The sequence below is a fragment of the Artemia franciscana genome, chromosome 17, assembly GCF_032884065.1.
Source record: "Artemia franciscana chromosome 17, ASM3288406v1, whole genome shotgun sequence".
In the NCBI taxonomy this organism is placed as follows: domain Eukaryota; kingdom Metazoa; phylum Arthropoda; class Branchiopoda; order Anostraca; family Artemiidae; genus Artemia; species Artemia franciscana.
The window spans coordinates 18,422,884-18,445,964 of record NC_088879.1 but is presented as its reverse complement, the minus strand read 5'-3'; the positions used below and the strand labels follow the sequence as shown (position 1 = coordinate 18,445,964).

At 33.5% G+C, this 23,081-nt stretch overlaps 2 protein-coding genes across 3 annotated transcripts in view; one reads left to right on the top strand and one right to left on the bottom strand.

The window, feature by feature from the left end:
- The first annotated feature begins 481 nt into the window (after window positions 1-481).
- LOC136037954 (uncharacterized) overlaps window positions 482-23,081 on the top strand; it is a 28,075-nt gene continuing 5,475 nt past the window's right edge. Inside the window, exons 1-3 of one of the 2 annotated variants that reach the window (XM_065720839.1) lie at window positions 482-546; window positions 3,634-3,904; window positions 8,698-8,878. In XM_065720839.1, coding sequence (XP_065576911.1) covers window positions 526-546; window positions 3,634-3,904; window positions 8,698-8,878 — 473 coding nt within the window. In that variant the 5' untranslated portion in view covers window positions 482-525. Of the gene's footprint in view, window positions 547-3,633; window positions 3,905-8,697; window positions 10,116-23,081 lie in introns of those variants that run through there. The other variant, XM_065720838.1, reaches the window with a different exon arrangement.
- Window positions 14,194-23,081, bottom strand: part of LOC136037953 (NPC intracellular cholesterol transporter 1-like) — an 88,152-nt gene continuing 79,264 nt past the window's right edge. Inside the window, exons 21-24 of the mRNA XM_065720837.1 lie at window positions 20,803-21,034; window positions 18,940-19,053; window positions 16,219-16,381; window positions 14,194-14,320 (exon numbers count right to left, since the gene is read on the bottom strand). Of these exons, the coding sequence (XP_065576909.1) occupies window positions 14,232-14,320; window positions 16,219-16,381; window positions 18,940-19,053; window positions 20,803-21,034 (598 nt within the window). The 3' untranslated portion in view covers window positions 14,194-14,231. The remainder of the gene's footprint in view (window positions 14,321-16,218; window positions 16,382-18,939; window positions 19,054-20,802; window positions 21,035-23,081) is intronic.

Here is a 23,081-nt window from a genome sequence, read left to right as displayed (position 1 = left end):
ACACGTTCAATTTTAGATAAAATTAATATTTAGGTAAATATAAGGTTCGGCCTTGGTGGCAAAATTTAACTTTAGAGCTAAAAACAAAGAGCTGCAATGCCTGAAAAGCGATATTTAGTCCCTGGCACAAAAAAAAGAGCGGGGACTCTGTTTTAAAAGAATTTACAATATAAGTAAATCTAATGTTGGACTTGGAAATTCAGATTTAAAGCTAAAACTAAGCTGCTAAAATTTCCCCAAAACAGTATATTGCCCTAGGTTAAAAAACTAGGTTTAATTTGAGCGAAAAATTTTAATTTTAGTAGATATAAGGTTGAGTTTATGTCAAAATCTAAATTTAGAACTAAAATATCTGGGGATATCTTGCGCATGATAAAAGGGGTTTGGCTTTAGCTAATCGACCCTCTGGGGTCGATTCACGGAAATTGGGGGGGGGGGATAAATTTATTTTTCAATTTCGGCGGAGGATAAATTTATTTTCGGCGGAGGATTGGCACTGCTTTCACTATACCCAAGAATCTCATTATGAAAGCCAAAGCGAAAGAAGTGAGTTAAAATCGCATCCATAGTTACTCCAGGGAGTTTTCTTTGGTTTCACCCCCTTGTGTCCTGGGAGAGTGACAAGGCATATACGTAGGGTGGAGGGAGCTCGTGTTCCAATCCGCTTAGATTTTCCTTTGGGGGGGGGAGGATTGGTTCGAAAATGCCTTTTTGGTATTTTCATTTAATAAATTAAAAAACGGCAAATTTGCCCCCTCCCAAATTTTGAAAAATACACTCCCCCCCACAATTTCCGTGAATTGACGCTAGTGGGTAGGTTAGCTAAAGGTAGGCCCTCCTCTTCACTAAATTTACGTTTTCGCTCTTAACTTAACCTTGAATTTTCTGAAACTACTAAAATATTGACACTTGGAAAAATCTTTACGTGCCAAGCATGCTAAAGCTCCAACAATTTATATTAAACCTCAATGTTTGGGGTATCTGTTTTAAGGTTTTCGAATTATTTTAATCTATTGTCAAAATATATTGAAATATTTGTGCAATTCCCAGTTTTTTTTCGTTTTTTCTTTTTTTTAGTTTTTTAGCTTTCTTTAGTTTTTTTTCTTTTTAGTTTTTATCTTTTTTATTTTTTTACGTTTTTTCTTTTTAGGTTTTTTCTTTTTTTAATTTTCTTAATTTTTTTTTTTTAGTTTTTTCTTTTTAGTTTTTTTTTAGTTTTTTACTATTTTTCTTTTTTCGAATTACTTTAATCCATTGTCAAAATATTTCGAAATATTTATGCAATTTCCAGTTTTTACATTCTAGTTTGTTTTCTTTTATATATATAGAGGATATAATCTGGCGTAACAGACATAGTGTAACAGACATAAAAGACAGACAACTTATTTATATATATATATGTATATATATATATATATATATATATATATATATATATATATATATATATATATATATATATATATATATATATATATATATATATATATATATATATATATATATATATATATATATATATATATATATATTTATTTTTGACCGATAAAAGTTATTGATTTCTGCCTCTGTTCAATATAGAAGGGATTTTCAACCCTTCAAATATACGGACTATTTTTAGAACAAATAGATCAGAATGTTACCCCCAATTCTTAATAAAGTATCCTAAATGTTTTGTCCACTGCTTTTTTAAAAATATACTACACATTTTCTCTGTGTTCTCATTATCCGATATAGCACCCGTTAAATTGCCTTCAATGTGTATCATTTATTTTGGTATTTGTTTGTAAGGATAAGAAGTCGGGAGAATGTTGGTCCACTTATATAATGATTGGGAACGGTAATGAACTCCTTATTACGATTTCGATATTATTGGTAATTTTTTTTAAATTTTTTTATTGAAACTTCTTGAAGTTGTAGTTCACCAAACCATGATTAAGTTCCAAAACTGCACTTTATCTTAGTGAACTCTTTTTGCGTCAGGGATATCAGATGCACTGGCACTGAAAACGTTGATTGTAAGGGAGAAAGATTTGGAATGTTCATCAAGACAGTAACTTCTTATTTGGACAGTATGATTTTCCAAAGGCTCTTTTATCAAGTCATATAAGTCATCAATGTAAACTTCTCTTTTTGCTTCTTCAACAAACTCGAAAAGTGCTGGGAATATGTAAAATGTCCTTTAGTCAAGTATGTTCCAACTTTACTTAAAAAAAATGGTTTCTTGCAAGATTATCGTATTCGCCTTAGATTGTAACCCCGTAGAAATACCATCAGATATCTCAAAAATGTTGACCAGGTATGCCAATTTGCACTCAACGAAAACTCATCTATAAACAAGGCTGCTTGTATTTTGAGACACGAAAAGAATTTTTAACTTTCCCCTCAATTCAAAAAATCTCTTCAACACCTGTTCTCTCAAAAGACACCTAACCACAGTATAAATATTTATATATACGAACGGTAGTGAAAAGTTTCTCCAAGAATGACACATATTTCATTGCGTGCAATCTGGGAAATTCCGAGACCGTCAGAGCATTTTTTCCCATAAGCTCGTCGTGCCGCCCTAAACGTTTGTCATTGCGCGTGTGCGAAGGTGGAGTCGTCTGTGGTTCTTTAGCTTCTGTGGTTTTAGATGTGTTTCAATAACCTTTAATGGAAAGTATGGGACTTTTCACTTCTGTTCGTATAAGAACACTTCTAATAGCCTTGATTTGATGGCATTTACAGCTTTAGTCACTCGGTTAAACACTTCTTTGAGTGACTCAGGCAGAGTTTTGGCAAGTAATGCTTGTCGGTGAATCATCTCAGTCCAAATTACTTCTGGGGTCACTTCAAGTGACGATTGGAAGCCAGCTTCGGAGCCGAGCATTAAAGGTGCCTCGTCAGTACATACTCCGCACAATTTCTCTCACTTGTTCGAATTTTTTTGAAGAAGAAGACATCAATTAAGTTGCTGCTGATGATAAAAACTGTTGCTAGTGTGTTACTCACCTTTTAAAGAGTTTAAATAGCTGTTCAAAAAGTTTATATATATTTATATTGTAAAGTTCATATTCATGGAAACTCAGATTTAAAGCTAAAACTATGCAGCTAAAATCTTGCAAAAACAGTATTTTGCAGTAGGTTAAAATACCAGGTTTAATTTGAGCAAAAATTTTTAATTTTGGTAGATCTAAGGTTCAGCTTGTGTCAAAATCTAAATTTAAAACTTAATCATCTGACGTTATCTTGCTAATGGTAAAAGGGATTTGGCTTTAGCTAATCGACCCACTAGGCTCTAATCACGGAAATTTGGACGTGGGGGGTGGGGTTTAAATTTGTTTTTCAAAATTTGGGTGGGCGCAAATTTCACGTTTTGCGGTAAAAAGTTTTGCGTTTTGTGGTGACTGAGAGATGGTAAGAATTTTTGCTAGTGTTTTACTCTCTTTGTAAAAAATTTATATAGCTGTTTACTTCTTTTTTCATTCTAGTATTGACATTCAGCTCAAAATCGACTGGTGACCTTGTGGCATTGGTACCGAAACCTCATTCGGGGTTGCGATCCACAGACTGGGAACCAGTGACTTAGATCCATTATTTTGAAAACTCGTCCATTATTTTAAAAACTTCTTTATTAATGCTTTCTTACAGGACGAAGCTATAACTTCCCTGGAGCTTCAAGTTGAGCTACAGAAGAAAATTACAGCTGCTGCTTTACGACTCTCGGAAGAATCATCAACACGTCGAGGAGTCAAACGACAAAGGAAACAGACTTACCTTCAAGCCGTCACTAAACTGAACAGCCTTGAGGGTCAATTGAGAGATTTGAAAATAGGTAGATGTGTTATCATTCGAGAGGATGGTGGGAGAAAGAAAAAGGCGAGACCAATGAGTGATGATGAAGGGGGGTTTCTGAGGCAAGGTAAGGGACTGTTCAATTAATTTCAACTAAAAAAATTGTTTGAGAATTAACTGTCACGGTTTTCACTTCTACATTTTGTTGCCTACATTATCAAGTACTTGCTTAGCTAGAAATACTGATAAAATTACATAGAGGATGCTTCATTTATGCTTTAGATTTCTTGTGAACAGAATGCACAGTATTGGGGGTAGTATGAGGGATGAATAATTTTTGTCTGCAATCTTGACAACAGTAACGTTTCGTACTTTAAGCTACTATGAGATTTATAAATTATGTACGATTAAGTAACGAGATAAATCAAAAGAATTAATGTGATGCATGGTTGTCAAAATAGCTTATATTCAGTGTCTTAGGCACAGCTGAGGGTAGGAATTTAAAACTTTTTGAGAATGTTGTGGTGAGAGGGAATGAATGAAATTAAAAAAAATCCGTGTCCATCCAGGCTATTAAAGTGGCGCATCTACAATATCTCAAGAACAGCTAACTGTACTACGTTGAAACTTTCGGAGTATGTTGAGAAGGGTATTTGTCTCAGTCAAAAGACAGTTAATGTATCCACGTTGTCGAAATTGTACATCTGATGTGTGTCAGGAATGGCTTGGGACTCAGTCGAGACTTTCAGGGAATATTGAAGGGTTTTTTGAACTAAATCAAATGACGCTATTTGCATTCTGGGGTTCTTAAAGGCATATCTGCAAAATCTCAGAAGCAGTTAAGGATATCAAATTTAAACTTTAAAAATAGGAGCTTAAACAGTTTTTGTCTCTAATTCAAGCAAAGTGACCGTTTTTTTTTCACAATTATGGCTTATGGGTCTTATTACTCATGCACGATAAATTAGTTAGATTAATCAGAAGACGCTATATACGCTCAAGTTTTCCAAATTATGCATCTGTAGTATCTCAAGACCGGCTTAGGATAAGTTGAAACTTTCAGTTAACTTCGAGAGGGAGGGGGTAAGTAGACATGAATATGGGAAAATGGCAGAGCTAAGTCAAAACACACTGTATCCACCCAATTTATCAAAACTATTTTTATACAATATCCCAAGAACGAAAATTTGCCATCTAAGTAGAAAATCTAAAGTTTTGATACCCTTTTTTAGAGTCCAGAGGGATTGTAGGACAACCAGACTACCTTCCGTTTTCTCATTTCTGTTTCCCATTTCCTTATAGACGAACAAAATCTAGTCAAGTAGTTCAAAAAAAAGTTTGATAGTTCAAAAAAAGAAAACTAAATAGCTGTATTGATCCAAGCTTGAAGCAAGCTGAAATAAACTCATATGATATTTCAAGCTTAAAAGGAACATAAATTACTATTCAGTGGATAAGTGAGATTGAAAGCGAACAGAAAGTACAGTGAACGATAAAGCAAACCTAAAAAAAAGAAAAATTATCAAACAGTTCGTGGTAACGAACTGTAGTAAGGAGCGACCCGGCTCAATAGTAACCAAAACTCTAAAAAATGGAATTTTGATACCAATAGCTACATCAAAAGAATCGCATTTTAATGCTGGTTTCAAATATATAAGTTTCATCAAGTTTAGTCCTACCCATCAAAAGTTACGAGCCTGAGAAAATTTGCGTTATTTTAGAAAATAGGGGGAAACGCCCCCTAAAAGTCATAGAATCTTAACGAAAATCACACCATCAGATTCAGCGTATCAGAGAACCCTACTGTAGAAGTTTCGAGCTCCTATCTACAAAAATGTGGAATTTTGCATTTTTTGCCAGAAGGCAGATCACGGATGCGTGTTTATTTGTTTTTTTGTTTTTTTGTTTTTTTTTTTCCCCAGGGGTGATCGTATCGACCCAGTTGTCCTAGAATGTTTCAAGAGGGCTCATTCTAACGGAAATGAAAAGTTCTAGTGCCCTTTTTAAGTGACCAAAAAAATTGGAGGGCACCTAGGCCCCCTCCCACGCTAATTATTTTCCCAAAGTCAACGGATCAAAATTCTGAGATAGCCATTTTATTCAGCGTAGTCGAAAAACCTTATAACTATGTCTTTGGGGAAGACTTACTCCCCCACAGTCCCCGTGGGAGGGGCAACAAGTTACAAACTTTGACCTGTGCTTACATATAGTAATGGTTATTGGGAAGTATACAGGCGTTTTCAGGAGGATTTTTTTGGTTTGGGGGAGGGGTTGAGAAGAGGGGGATATGCTGGGGGAACTTTCCTTCGAGAATTTGTAATGGGAGAAGAAAATTTCCATGAAGGGAGAGCAGGATTTACTAGCATTATTAAAAAAAAAAAAACAATTAAAAAATAAAAGTGAAAAAGCTTTTTCAGCTGGAAGTAAGGAACAGCAATAAAACTTAAAACAAACAGAAATTATTACCCATATGAGGGGCTCACCTCCTTCTAATACCTCGCTCTTTACGCTAAAGTATTTTCGGTAATTTCAACTACTTATTCTACGGCTTTTGTGATTCAGGGGGTCATTCTTAATGAATTGGGATAAAATTTAAGCTTTAGTGTAAAGAGCGAGGTACTGACGATGGGGCGAATCCCCTCATATATGTAATAAAAACATGAGAATACAAAAGTTCTTTACGTAAGCTAATTTATAAGTTACGTAAATCTTTTACCAATAAAAAGATTCGTAAAAAATTAAAAGTTCTAGTTGCCTTTTTAATTAACCAAAAAATCGGGGGGCAACTAGGCTTCGTCCCCCGCTCTTTTTTTCTCAAAATCATTCGATCAAAATTATGAGAAAGCCATTGAGCCAAAAAAAAAATATGCAAATTTCGTTTTGATCATTCCTCTGCGGAGAGCCAAAATCAAAACATGCATTGATTCAAAAACGTTCAGAAATTAAATAAAAAAAACAAGTTTTTTCAACTGAAAGTAAGGAGTGACATCAAAACTTAAAACGCACAGAAATTACTTCGTATATGAAAGAGGCTGCTTCCTCATCAACGCCCCGCTCTTTACGCTAAAGTTTTTTACTGTTTTAGAAAGAAGAATTGAGAGAAAGAGTCAAACTTTAGCGTAAAGAGCGGGGCGTTGATGAGGAAGCAGCCTCTTTCATATACGAAGTAATTTCTGTGCGTTTTAAGTTTTGATGTCACTCCTTACTTTCAGTTGAAAAAACTTGTTTTTTTTATTTAATATCAAACAGAACTGGTTCTAACACACCCTAAGTCTTCTGAAGGCCTGAGTGCTATCTGTGCTCCACTAGCGAAGTCATTTTTAAACACTATCTTGTACAACATTGATAAATCAAAAATTGCTGATACTTCCATGAATCATTATCATTATATATTAAACAATCAGTCTACTTTCAAAAGTACTTTTCAGTAACCAAAGTTATTATAGCTATTTTCTTTTTTTGTTATTGTTGTTCATGTTTTGACAAACAACAACACATTGTTAAAAATACTTTCAACGAAATGCAAGTCATAAGACATTCAAGCCATTTAGAGGCTTTGAGGAGGAGGGTAGGGAACAAGGAGCACTCCTTTTATTTTCTAACTACGATTAGCCTGAGATATCATTTTTGTTTTTGTGTTGTTAATCCTGTGAAAAAAATGGGGGGGCTCCACTTCTATTTGTGATAATTTCTGGTTTTCATGCTTGACTTAACTTGTCATCGTGTTTGTTGTTCATTTCTAGTTTGAAATGTTAAACATGTTTATTTCTACTCTTCTTTGGCTTAATATAGCTCTTTATTGTTCTTTGCAAAAATTCTTTTTTTTTAAAGTTTTTATTTAGGTAATCAAAATATATATTGACATTTTCCCGTTTGCATAAATCAGTGAAATCAGTCATTGACTGAAGCATGGTTTCGAATTCTACCCTACGGGAAGCTTCTTTCCTCAGTATATTTATCATTCCCACTTTATAGCCGCGCTCAAATGTATGTCTGATTGGATTTCTTCACCTGACCAAGTGTATAACGAGAATATGTTTGGCAAGATAGCCTTGTTAGATCTGTATATGAACGCTACATTACTGTACTGACTGAGACCAGCAACTAGTGGCACCAATTGGAAGATGGACAAGGGGGTCTTTTGCCTTCCCCCCTCCTTTTTCGAAAAGTCCGTTTTTTGGTATTTCCATCGAGAAATACATTTTTCTGGTATTGTCATTGAAAATTATCCGTTTTTGGTTCTTTTAGTGCTAACCCCTCCCTCCCAGGTTTTGAAATATATTTTCTAATTCTCAACATTTTCAGTGATTGGTGCTACTGTCGGTAACCATTAGCTCTCGAAAATACAAATATTACTTAAATAACTGTATGCTGTGCCTAGTTTACTATAATTCTAAGTTAAATAAATAAACTTAAACTTCGTAATTTTATATAAATTTTAATTAGGTTAGACAAATAATTTTTTTAAATAAATTAATAAACTTTAAATAAATAAATAAGCTTTAAATAAATAAATAAACAAATTAAGTGTTCCAAGTTAAATAAATTCCCAAGTAACATCTGACTTTCAGATGCCATTTATGGCGGAAAAACGCCTGTTTGCCCTGCAAGTTTTAGTTTGTAAGTAATGGCCCTATTGCTAAGAACAGAAATCGTTCTAATACTTTTGGTTCGTTTATTAATCAAATAAAGCCAGACATAAACTGAAACTGAACTTCACAGTCAGAGTGATGAGCTACAGAGTTCTATACGCCTAACCAATCTAAGTGATTACGCAAGCGAAAAACGTCACACAAATAAACACACTACCAACCATATATTAAGTCTGTTTTCTGGATGTGTTTTTTGCAATTCTCACCAAATGAAAAATTTAGAAAGCCTATTTCCATTATTTATTGGTAATATCTTCTTTAATTTCAGCGCAATTGATGGCTAATCAATCGTCACCTTTGCCTCCAAATAGCCCATTAGTGACTCTAATGCTACCTGTTCCGACTGGACAACAAAGAAATGCCAATACTGCTAAAGATGGCTCCTTGTCTCTTGTCATGGTTCGAAGCAAAAACCCCATTAGTGCTCCAAACAGCCCTATCAAGCAAAGGTTTGTGTCAAATACTGAAATGAGTAATTAATATCTATTAAGGAAGGGTTCTAAGGGTTTGATCTCACAAGGAATAAATGAAATATCATTTAAAGTGCATTTCGTGTGTTTTTAGGGCTGTATTTTCTGTTTTCAAATGGGTTAGCCTTGGGACGGGTCTCAAAAGGGTGAACCCTGCAGATCTCCCTTCGTATTTTAGATTATTCCCTACCAGAAACCACCCACCTATCCCTCTCTTTTACATTGTTAGAGACAGACTTGTATGAGCTAACTATGCCAGAGGAGCATTCATTGGCTTTTATCCCCAAAGATATATTTGTCTAAAAATCAATTGTTGTTACGATTTTTTCTTTTATTGTTTATAAATAATTGCAGTTACCAACACCATCAACTTGAACAATATAAATTTCGATTGTTTGATACCTCTTGAGAGTTTTTCACCGATTCAAGTCGGTCTGTTGATAGCCTTTTCAATCAATTCTATTATCTGGTCAAAGATGCCTTTGTTGATAATTGCTGTGTAACCTGATCTGCTAAAAGCTCCAAGCGTTTAATTCCTCCTACTCCTTGGATGACTGCAGCTCTTCTTAAGAGTACAAAAAGAAAGTCTTATTTTTGGAAGGCCTTCAAGTCCTCTAACTCTCATCACAGTCTTGAAAAAAATAAAAAATATAGAAATTTACTGAACTCCTTAATTCGTGAAGGCAAGTATATTTGTTACTCCAGATGTTTTCAAAATTCGGCAAGAATTTGAGAAAAACCTGGTAAATTCTAAATATAGATCTTCATCCCAATTCCCAAAGAAACAGCTTGCCAAATGATTTCTAGGAGGTCAGGTTCTAGGAATGGTCCTTCCAATTATCGACCAATTTCTCTTTTATCGGTCTTTAGTACAATTTTTGAAAAATGTATGTACTATAGAATTTTGTCGTTTCTTGATTAAAAACAAAAACAAAATTCCATTACAATCAGTTTGGTTTTCGCCCTAAACACTCCACAGAGCACGCTTGCATGGCCTTGCTGAAGTTAATTCACAAGGCACTTGATTAGGGTAGAATTCCAGCTCCAACTTTCCTTGATGTCAGAAAAGCGTTTGACAGCATATCACATACTATTCTACTATCAAAAATGGAACACATAAGGATACAGGGAAACAGTTATCATTGGTTTAAAAGGTCTATCAATATTGACCCTAAGCTTCTAGATTAATCTCGTGCTGATTTTGGCGTCTTTCAGGTCTTAGGACCTGTTTTATTCCTTATATTCATCAATGATCTTTTTATTGCTGCACCTGAAAAAATTAAACGAAGTTGCTGTTGTATTTGTGATCACAATTTTGTTCCACCTAGTGAGGCAGCTCAAGACCAAGCATTATTCGCATTTACAGACGACAGTACTCTTAGGTGTTCAGACATTTAGGTTCTTCCCTTATCAAGAAAGTGTATTCTGTTCAAGAAAGAAAATTTGCTTGGTTCAATGCAAATTGCCTTGTCCTAAATCTCGCTAAATTTAGTCTTCAAAGTTTTTCCAGATTAGGCACTTCTTGACCTTTAGTTCAACCTATTTCTACTACTCATGGTGATAAAACTGGTCCCCCTGATAGACATGTTCGATTCCTGGGGGTTTTATTGGATGAAAATCTTTCTTTTAAACACCATTGTGCCCTTGTGAAACTTAAGCTCTCCAGAAACCTAAGAGTTCTTCGAAAGCTTCGTAATTGTTTCCCTGCTTCAATAATAAAGATCCTCTTTCACTCCCTCATTCATCCTTGTATGTACTACTGTCCAACAGTATGGCTACCAACATTCTCTTCTTTTACCTTCCCTGTTTGCAAAATATATAACAGAGCAATTAAATTACTGTCTAAGGTGACAAGCCAGCTCAGTCTGAATTTATTGGATGTTCAATCCGAATTCATCTTTCTTTCCTCTTGTTTCATTTTTAAGCATTTTTGATGGACTCCTCCCTAACTTCTTTAAACAATTTTATCTTGTTAATTCTGAACTACGAAAAGGATCTTGACATTATTTTTCTCTCAGAGATAACATGGATATTTCCATTCATATAACCAAAACTATAAGATCTGATTTTAATCGATTTTTATATTGTGCCTCCGTATGAAACTCCCTACCAATTAAAATTTGGCCATGTCATTCTTATGGACAATTTAAAAAAGAGCTGACCGACCACCCCTTATGCCTAGAGAGTGAGTTCCCTCCTTTCTTCTCTATTTCCCTTCTATCTGTCCTTTTCGATTTGCTTAATTCATTTATTTTGATGGAAAAACAGTTTTTATTGTTGTTATATAATTATTTTTTTTGTCTTTTTTCTTCTTTTCGTCCTTGTGTTTGATTTTAGTGCAATTACTTAATGTTATGTTTAGTCTCCCACTTTCACAGGCCAAAGAGCCCTTGTGGGGGTCTTAAGTTTTATAATTTTTTCTCTGTTTCTTTTAAATAAATTGCTGATTATATATTTTAAAAACTAATTTATTATTATGTGAAACATTAACATCTAAATCTAATAAGTGGCCATAATTACCTTTCCCATTGCCAGATTTAAGAATTAATTCTGGTGGGTAAATCTTATTCGGAATCCAAATAAATTCTGCGCAATTTATTTATCATTTCTGAGGTAAAATCTATCTCATTTTGTCAAAATCTCCCTTTTCCGAGACCAATGTATAAAACAATATGAATATAAAGTAAAGACTCCTTAATTACATCGAGTCATAAATACAATTTAGAATGTAAAAACATTCTAATCTAGGCTACTCGTGAATAGACCAAAGGCCTTTTGCACGTTGAATTAATTGAAATATCCGCCGTTTTTTTCGGGGAGGGGGAGGGAGAGGGGCAAGGGAATCTGTCAATGTAAAGAGACAGCTTATGGAAACAATATAATAATAATTAGATCAAAATATCACTCTCTCTACACCACTTGGTACACAACTGCTACCACCCCTTTTTTAACAACGTATTTTTATTGACAAAATTCAGAAAAATTATTCCTCCCCCTATATTTTGGAAAATACACTTATTCACCTCCGTTAGAATTCTGTGAGTTCACACCACTACTTGTAAGATACTTTTAGCGCAGGCCTTTACAAGAAAAGACAACGTAGAGATACTTCCATTGTCAGTTTTTTTATTTAATAGTTCCATAACAGATGATATACAAATTCGCAGTCTATCGGTATATCATAATATTGTTTTAACCAAGTAATACTATCAAAACCAAATAGTAAACTGGAAATTTTCATCAAGTGATTGGATTTGAAATTTAGTATAAGGGAGCCCATTGATAACAAAACTGCAGAAATATTTTTGTCAGCCTCATAGGATATTTTTGCTGAGCTCTATACTGCAAAGATTATAGATTCTAAAAACTACTCCCATTACATCCTATTATGCATAGATTTTTTTTTTTTACAACAGCATCGCAAATTTTTATTTGAAAAAATTGCTACGTCTATGAAATTTCTTTTTGAAACTTTTAAAAAATCTCTAAAATAGCCTAGATTTCCAACTCGATGCTAAAGAATTCTGAAATAGTTCATTACGATGATACAGATCCCGATTGTTAAAACAAACAAGAAGTCCTTGTGCCTGGCACAAAGCAAAAGTCAAATGGCAGTGACAGTAATAGGACATCACAAAATAGACAAGATAACAGATGAAACATTTTGTAATGTGTTCTGGTTTAATCGAAGCACGTGCTTTAATGTCGGAAGACTAAAAATGTACCGTAACTTCTTTTTTTAAAACATTTTTTTCATTATCAAGGGGATATTCAAAAGATAATGCTTCACCAATAGATATTCCCAAATACTGTGTATTTTCCTTTTGTGAAAAAATTGGAAAATTGATAAAGATTGGGGAAAGGCAAATAAGCAGTCACACCATAATATATATCATATGAATATATATATATATATATATATATATATATATATATATATATATATATATATATATATATATATATATATATATATATATATAAATGTAATATCCGTTACATGACCGTTATTACCGTTACACGAGCTCAAAAAAATGAGGCTCTTTTTAAATTTTATTAAATTGCTTAAAATGTAAAAAACTGATGATTGTACAGATATTTCAATATATTTTGACAATGGATTAAAGCAATTCGAAAACCTTAAAACAGAAAACCAAAAGTTTGAGGTTTAGTAGAAATTGTTGAGGTTTAGAATGCTTGCTGCTCAAAGAAAATTTGTCAAAGTGTCAATTAACGTCAAAAAGAAATTATTATTAAATTGCTTAAAATGTAAAAAACCGGTGATTGCACAAATATTTCTATATATTTTGACATAGGATTAAAGCAATTCGAAAACCTTAAAACAGAAAACCAAACCAATTTACGTCACCAATTCGATCCAAAAATGACATAGCGTTGCCGAGACCCAGAACACAAGGGACAATGAGAATTCATATATAGAAGCCTGCCGCGTGCCATGCCGGGGCCCACGGGGATCGGTGGCAAAGCCGCCCGGACCCAGCACTGTCTGTGGTTAGAACACAAGGGACAATGATAATACATATATAGAAGCCCGCCGCGTGCAATGCCTGGGTGCCGAAGCCACCGGGACCCAGCACTGTCTGCAGTTAGAACACAAGGGACAATGAGAATCCACCCGCGGGGACCGGTGGCAAAGCCGCCGGGACCCTGAACTGTCTGTGGTTAGAACACAAGGGACAATGAGAATCCATATATAGAAGACTGCCGCATAGCATGCTGGGGCCCGACGACGAAGCCGCCGTGACCCACTCCCGTGCAGCGAAGCTGCCGTGACCCAGCTTATATATATATATATATACATATATATATAATCCCACAATTTTAGAATAGATGTTGGTCTTAAAAACAGTGAAACATCAGGAGAATCTGGTAAATATCATAAAAGAACCATTTCTGTCTTAGGAATGATTTGGACTACAAAAATTCATGTTAAATAGAACTACAGATGGCATCACGAGAATAAATATCGCTAAAGATGTGGTTGATATAAGTAAGATTGTTTTTAATTAACTAAACGGTTCGTAGACCAAAGGTTTCTCATCTCTCGATAATTCCAAGGCAAAAATAGAATAAATAACCATGTTTCGCTCCCGATTTAGCCTCTTTCAATAGTTATCCCTACGTTCAAGAGACTTACAAATATATACCCAGATAGTCCCAATGCCCAGCATTTTCTTCCTATACCCTGAACAGGTGTGGGTTTCAATTATAAGTCCTTGTTCATGGCCAGATTAATTCTTAAGATATAAATATGAATTTCAATGGTAAAAAACTTGACTCTAACAAATATATAATACGGGTCATTATAAAATCAGTAGGAAGGTGTTTTTCCTCCTTTTCCTGTGTCACGAAGTTCATCCTTCTGTACTTTCATTAGGTAGGCTCTGTTTATGCTAGGACCTAGAAAAGGTATGTTAGATGAGTACAATCATACGGATATTACGAAAGAGAAGTAAGTGTCGTATTTTCAAATGTCGGACACTTTCGTAAAGAGTTCCTGTTTTATTAAAAAGTTTGTAAAATGTATAGTGCATAGATTGTTTTTCTGTTCACCGGTAATGTGTGAACAGTGTGAATAGTTGCTACTATCTATTATCCGTCCAGTAAATAGTAAAAAAAAGAAGAACACAAATCTGATAGGCTAGTATGTTAAATTAAGTGCAATGATAAGGATATTACTAAAGAGAAGAAAATATTGTATATTCTTCCATCTCTCTTTGCGGATCTGTAAGTCTTCGCAAGTTTAGTTTTTCTTTTTGATATTCTTATTTCTTTCTCTGTGGTTTTCTCTTTTTAAGAACAAAATTAAAGCTAAAAATTTTCCCTATGGATTGTTTTGCCATTTAAACAGTAAAAAAAAGGAAGAACACAAATCTGATAGACTCGTTTGTTAGAGTAAGAGCAATCATAAGGATATTACGAAAGAGAAGAAAATATCGCATATTCTTTTATCTCTCTTTGCGGATTGATAAGTCTACGCAAGTTTAGTTTTTCTTTTTGATATTCTTATTTCTTTCTCTGTGGTTTTCTCTTTTTAAGAACAAAATTAAAGCTAAAAATTTCCCCTATGGGTGGTTTTGCCACTTAAACAGTAAAAAAAGGAAGAACACAAATCTGATAGACTCGTTTGTTACAGTAAGAGCAATCATAAGGATATTACGAAAGAGAAGAGAATATTGTATATTCTTTTATCTCTCTTTGCGGGTCTACAAGTCCTCGCAAGTTTAGTTTTTCTTTTTAATATTCTTATTTCTTTCTCTGTGGTTTTCTCTTTTTAAGAACAAAATTAAAGCTAAAAATTTGCCACATTGGTGATTTTGCCATTTAAATAGTAAAAAAAAGGAAGAACACAAATTTGATAGACTCGTTCAAGGGCCTCTTTACACTTGTTCGATTCAGGTGTAGTTGTGGGCATAAATGGATGTTTTAGTCATTTATGCTAAGGCATGTCTCTGTTCACCTTCTTTATCCTTTCTCAGACTTGACCTAGTAATATTAGAATCCCTGGTCTAGTAATGGTTACATTGGTGGTGTTCGAATGGCACCGCCGTACTAAGGTATAACTCACTTGGTTACTTTCCCTGGAAACGACGAACAGACATTCATTGTTTCAAGAAAAAATGGCAAGTTATTGTCAAATATCGGCTTCTATCTGCAGCCGTATCTTCCATCTTCCTTTGAAAACACAGTGGTAACAAAAGTCACTGATGGTTGGTTAGGAAATATAATTTTCAAGCGATTTATCTTATTTATGAGAGGATATCTTGGACAAAATAGCCATTAAAACAATGTTGGATGTACGATAATTGAATTTCATCTTTAGTTCTACGATAAAATCAATTGTAGTAATGATTTGTTTTCTTTTTCATTCAGAGAGAGAGAGAGAGAGAGAAAGAGAGAGAGAGAGAGAGAGAGAGAGAGAGAGAGAGAGAGAGAGAGAGAGAGAGAGAGAGAGAGAGAGAGAGAGAGAGAGAGAGAGAGAGAGAGAGAGAGAGAGAGAGAGAGAGAGAGAGAGAGAGAGAGAAAGACAGACAGATACTAACAAAGAGACAGTGAGAGAAATTACTCGGGGCTGCGTTAAATACGGCATTAACGTTAACATCTCAGAAAAATAAATTTGAAGCAATATGGCATCGTTTTTTCTCTTAAAAAATACATTTAAAATAACATGAAGACAAGTTTAATAAATTTTATTGCACTTAATTATGTTCAGAAGCTTGAAAGCATTCACAGCCCCAGTAAAAGCTATCGAAACTTTGGAACTAGTCTGAGAATTGAAAAAAAACATGACTACATACCGATAAACGACAGCAAGACCGGCAAGAAAATAAGGCCATGAGCTGTACCGATAAGCACAATCAAAAGGTACATCCGGAAATAAAAAACTTGGAAGATCTGAGAAGTGGCAAAGGCAAGAACGATGATTCCACTCAGATCAGTTAAAGCAATGCCTGACAGTACCTGAAATAGAATTCGTGAAATAGACCACTCGATGCAAAAAATGGCAAGCTTTTTTTAAGTTATAGTTTCTGCGTCCGTAAGGACATAGATTTGAGTCCTGGTGTCGCTGTTTATTATAGACAGAGTCAAATAAGCTCTAAATGAGTAACCGGATAAATCTGGGAAAAATAAACAGGAAGGGTGTGAGAAAGCACAGAATGACTGGCACAGAAATTACAAACTCGCAAAATGATTATAATCATTAGATTATTTATTTAGAATTTTGCGCCCCTAAAATTTGTCTGCTAGGGATAAGCGCCCCCTCTCTAAAACCACCTCTGATAGTCACACTTGTGAAAGAAAACCGTTTATGGCCGACTCGTCTTTCAGTTATGCTTGTTAATAAACTACTGAAAATTATGCACGACTACAGCGCCTATTTAGTGTCCCGTTCACATTTTGTTGAGCTGAACAATGTTCAACTTTCAAGCATAAAATTTATGATAGACCAATTAGAATAAAGATTTAAGATACAATTTTTAGAAATTAGAACAAATGGAAGGTTGGAAAGAAAGTACGTGTAGGTGAATCAACAACAGATATAAGGACATAGGCCTAGTATTAGAAACCACTAACTGGGAACAGACTAGTGATAATACAATATTTTCAAACCACCTTCTTTTCACCTAAATTTTCTACTTTTGTAATACATTTGTGACGTTAAAATCAATAAAAATCATGTCATTCATAGATTTTTGGTTTTTATTGACAGATTTGACTATGGTGTGGTTTGGCCCTAAGATGGTGAATAAAAAAGAACTCGATGAGCTCAACGCTCCATATATCTTGGTTTTTGTTTTTTAAAAGTATGTAATAAATCTTTACAAAAAATAAGAAGCTGTTAGAGGATTTTTTTTAGATATACAACAGTTTTCTTGACCTTTTGACCAGGACCAGAAATAAGTATTAAGGGAAAATTCTCCTTTAAACAAGTCCGACAGGCTGTTTTTCTTTGATTCTTTTTGAAACATTTTCTCTTGTGATTCTTTTCTAAAGGTTTTCTCCTGCTGATGTACCATACCAGGAATAAGCGTGTGAAATTGTAGAGGGGCTTAAATAAGCATAATTTTTAACCGTAACTAAGAATCAGAGTAGAAATACAAATTAGTAGAGGCAGAGTCACTCATAGATCCAAAAAACATTAATAGTGCGACAAAAAGGTAAAATTAATTGAGATGGTTTGAAACTGTTATTTCTGCGGAGATCTAGCCTTTTGCAAAGAAAGTCTTAACAGTGTCCTTCAAAATAGTATATTTCGAATTTAGTGTTAAGACACTGAAATTCAGGAAAGTGGTAGCCATTTTCTCTTTCACAAAAATGCATAAGCCTTTGCTTGAAAAAAAAAACAACAACACAAAATAGAAGAAAATACAAATAATCTCAGAAAAGTTTAGCTTAATTAATTTAAAACAGGCAAACATGATCTTAAAAAAGGACTTGAAAGTTCAATAAAGAAAAAGTACCAAATAACCTAATGTTTCCACAATATTGTAGTGGAAATTGACAATTTATTTTGAATTGGATTAAGATATCTTAATTCTAGAAATTATGAGGTAGCCTTTCAGTTTAGGTATAAAAAGTCTACTGAGGATCAATCAAGTTCCAAAGGCATTATCCTAGGCGATGGTGCGCTGTGCTCATAAGTATGTTGTAAATAGCGTGTGTTACTGACAAACAGCGTGTTACAGACAAATTAGTAACGGAAAAGATTAGAAAAAACTGGAATTTCAAAGAGCGGTGTTAAAATTTAAAAAGGAAGTGAAACTAATCTAACAACTTAATCTAAAAAGTACATCCAATTGAAAGTGTAATTGAAAGTAATTGTAATTGAAATTGGTAATTGAAAATGTTTCATTTAAAAGGGGCTTTTCAAAATATTTAAACAGAGGATTTTACCATAAAGACAATAGAGTACTTTCGTTCCCGAAGAACTGTGTTGAAAAAGACTGGAAATTAGTCAAAAAGGTGGAGGATTAAAGGGCCCTTTAAACCCTTCCATACTTAGGATGATTTTTATCCATTTTAAGATTTAAAACCATTATTTTCGTTATAAAGAAGGGCTGAAAACTTTAACAAAATTATTGCACTGAAAGTGAATAAACAAAATAAATTGAATTGTGCAAATAAGGAAACAAAAATTTAGTAATTATAATTATTTATGCGTTTCCACTTGTATTTTTTTTTAGAGATAGAGGATAGGTTCCATAGTTTTGTTCTCATAATGAATATTTCTTTCATCGTGTTTCTCTGTTCTTCCCCCGTCTGTTCTGCGTAGTTCTATAGTTATGTATTTTCTTTAAACTATTTGTTTTTTATTATCTCTCCAATGCAGGCTTGTACGTTCTGTTTCGTTCATTGTGTTTAAAAACAAGGTTATAATTGCTGCTGCTATCACATCCTGGATTTTCGAAAGTACAAACTCATAAAATGTGTGTGTTAAGCGAGTGAAATGTTAGAAATAAGGAAGCTGAAGTCGAGTTTTATTCTAGAGCATTGAACTGCTAATGCTAAAATCTTACCGAAGTTCCAATATTAATTAGCACTTCTTTAGATCTTGCTAATCGAGTTTCCTCACGTGATATAGCAAAAGCTCGGACTGTATGAGCACAAAATTCGACCGATATTCCGACTGTCTGTAAAAAAAAAATATAAGGGATTAGTTGACTTAGGGCTCATAGACAATGTTAGCTTACAAAATAATGCACTGAAGATGGAATCTGAGAAGGATCAAAGAAACTAATCATCATAAATAATAATAAGAATAAATAAGAATAAGAATCATAAATAAGAATAGAAGTCGAAATTTTTTTTTGACGCGCTTCTCTGGATTTTTGGTAATTATGTTTGTATTCTCAAGTTATTTTTTTTCCCAAGTACAGTGTCTTACTTTACTTAATTGGTAAGAATATTCTGCTTCATATCACAATTTTTACTAATTATATTTTCTTCTCGTCCAACTTTACAAGACGACTGTGAAGTAGAGCAGGATTACGATTGTGAAGTAGATTCTTTATTTAATTTTTTTGCTAGAAGGAAAGAACTTAAATATTCTTTCTAGAGTCTAGATTAGTTCAATTCCGACATAAGTGGTAACTATAGTTTCTGCCTTCATTTGCAAAGAAAATAGGGTGGAGCATGGAGGTCAAAGAGTATTTTGAAATTATTACATTTACATATTACATATTACTATTACTATTACATATGAGTTTTTGAAAAGGGGGATAGGGCATTAGCAAAACAAAATAGACGAACACCAACGACGGTAAATGAACTTGTCTTCAACACTTTCACTTGCAAAATTTTCACCAAGCCGTTTAAGCAAAGTTGTGCTTTTAGAAGGAACAATAAACGGGACTGGGATAGAATGCTTTACTAGCTTTTTGAATAGTTTTCTCTTAACCTGACTAATTTTTAGTTTAGCAGCAGGGTATTTTTATAATATCTCGAGCCTAAGTTAACTTCCCATCCACTCTACGTTTAAGAAGTATTTCATAGTTAGGAATTGGAATACAAGCATTCCTATTTTCAATCTGAAGTCTGGGCCTTTTAAATGTATAGAGGATTAAGAAACCAACTGCTTTTAAACCAGACTCATCTGAATTTCCAGACAAATTTTACAGTACTAACCTTGAAATGGGAGCTAAAAAACATCTCTCCGGGGCATAATTCAGGGTCCGAGTTAATCCCTGAAAGTTTGACTCTCCTAGTGCAACTATTTTCCAAGATAGTAAAATGCAGCTAGAATTACACCACATCCAAAGTATAACCCATCTCTGCTTATTATAACAGTTGATGACTAGAAATTTCTATATAACCAGCCTATTTAGGCGTTAGGATGTGAATAGAAATAATATAATACATTTTCTACACCTGCAACAAACTTAAAATCGAGCCGCGTGTCGTACATCTTACGACGGCTCTATATTACATTTTCTTTAATTTATTTCTTTATTTATATAGGTGGCACGGTTTATGATCATCTGTCCTGATTGGCTATTTTGATATGCAATAAATTTGTTATCCACTGACAATCAAGTCTGTTGAACAGCATTTTCATCAGAATTTGCCTTACTGTTTTAAGAAGCTGGAACGCAAACATAGTAAAATGACCAAATTTTATGATAAGATCACCAAAATTTAGGTAAAATCACCAAAAAATCACTAGATCACCGAAAAATCACCAAACGAAAAAAAATTACTAAATTTGGTGATAAATCACCAACGGTGGCAACCCTGACTGAAAGTCTGTAACTATTGCTCTGCCATACTGGGAATTTCCCAGTCAGCACGCTATGATGTGTTTCATTTTTGGAGAAACTTTTCGCTGCTGTTCCTATTAATATTTACACTGTGGGAAATAAACTGGCTCAAATGAAACTTACAGTAACAAGATTAACTAATGAAAGGGCGTTGAGTTCAATGTTCCACCAGCACATAGCTCCAAACATATCAATGATGATCATTATAATGACAAGAAGAATAATGAAGGACGAGATAAAATCCATTCCCAATAAAAAGAAGGTTACAACAAAAATGGCTCCTATGGATACTCCAAGATTTGTCAAGACATCTGGCCACGTTGATAAATATTGCTCGTAGTATACATAAAAAATACTGAAAAAAGAAAAGTGTTAATAAATCTTATTTGCTCTGCTAAACGAATATACACAATATAAAATATACTTCCAAAACGAGCCAAAAACTGTGCCCGAGCACTAGTGTTATAGACTTTAGCCTAATAAAACTAAAAACTAATAAAAATAAATAAACCACAGAGTGAAAATTAGATTTATAAAAGAACTTGAGAACAGCCAAAATTAACTCATGTAAGAAAAATAAACTAAAAATTGAAAATTGATACTTAGCTATCGTTTTTTAGATTTTCCCAAGGAGTGGACTTCAAAGACTATTATCTTCTTTTGTCGAAGTTTTTTTTTTTTTTAATATCAAACTACACTGATTCTGATAAGTTTATTTATCCAAACAAAGTACTTTTTCTCTTAGAAATTTTTCAGCATTAATTCTTTTTTTCAATAAATGAATTTATTATTGCTTGCAAAACTGAATTGATTGTTGCTTCAAATATTATAAACATATGCTTCAGAAAGTATTATTTAGCTATCGGATTCCAAAATCTTGTAATAATTAGAATTTAAAAGAAACAACCATTGAAAGAAATACGTAACGTATTAAAATAGACAATTTTAATTGACGGTCACAAGCATATTTCGTGAAAGTCATATTTTTCTTGAAAGTTTGACTAGCGTATTTTTATGTCTTTTTTAGAACATAAAAGAATTTCCTTTTAAATATATCTTATTTACAATTAAACGTCAATATATAACCCATTAGAGGTATTTGAGGAAGGCAGCAGACTTACTCACGACACGACTGCCTGTCCATGGATTATTCTTTATGGTTGATTGTGTATGGCTATGCTGTTTGACCTGTGCAATTGTATGGATGAGTAGGGTTAAGGCCTCATTCAAGTACTGATCTATATTAATTACTAATGTAGGAAAACAGTCTTCCTTTTCTCCAATTGTCTTCCTTTTTTATGTGTTTGTGCTGTTGCATTGGTTATTTCTTTCTTCATTATATAAATAACACATGAAAAACAAAGTCACTCAACTAAATCTTCACGCCAGCCCATGAACTTGCAAAGGCAAGTTGTCCTAGGGGCGTGCCAGGAGTAGAGGAAAAAAAGAGAAAATTTTAGCACTAGCTATAAGTACAAATTAAATATACCAGAAATACTGATAATACAAAAAAATAGATATATATATATATATATATATATATATATATATATATATATATATATATATATATATATATATATATATATATATATATATATATATATATATATAAATCAAAATACACAATTTCTTGCTGAGTTGCTACTGGAGCCACCGTAACGACCCAAAAAAAACTATCCAAATAATTTACTAAATTCTTTCACACACTTCAAACAACATAAAAAGAAGAAAAAAAATGACGAGTAATAGCTTAGGACTCATTAATAGATACATTTTTTATTTGACTTTATTTCTAAATTTTTCAAACCATCTATATAATTAATTATCATATTATTACTAGTCCATAAATTTATAATAAAATACAAATAAAAGTGCCAAATAATAACTTATCGTAATTAGAATACATTTTTTCCTTAACTTTATTTCTAAATTCTTCAGACCTTGTTATGTCATTAATTGTCTTATCATTACCATTCCACAATTTTATTCCTCGATGAATGAAGGAGAGCTTAGACCTTGCAGTGATGGCAATCGGAGCAGATAGCGCCTTGCTTGTTCGAGTATTATAATTATGGTAATCAGATCTAACCTGAAACATGCCTGAGAAGCATAAAGATAAATTGTTATTGTTATACTTGAACAAAAATAACTGGTGATAAAAATCCCGCAAGCCAGCAGCCGGTGAAACTTTTTGTCTTTAATACGCATTATTTTGAAGAACTCAAATTGGTTTCTCTAGCGACGGAAATGTCCCTAACCATACCAAAGAACAATACAAAGATACGAATGTATTACAGAGAAATATAACAACCTTAAAATGAGATGCGGGATAAAGTGTGCGAGTTTTCTAAGGATTCTGATGTTCCGTGATAAAATCGCTGACATGTTCCCAACGTGTT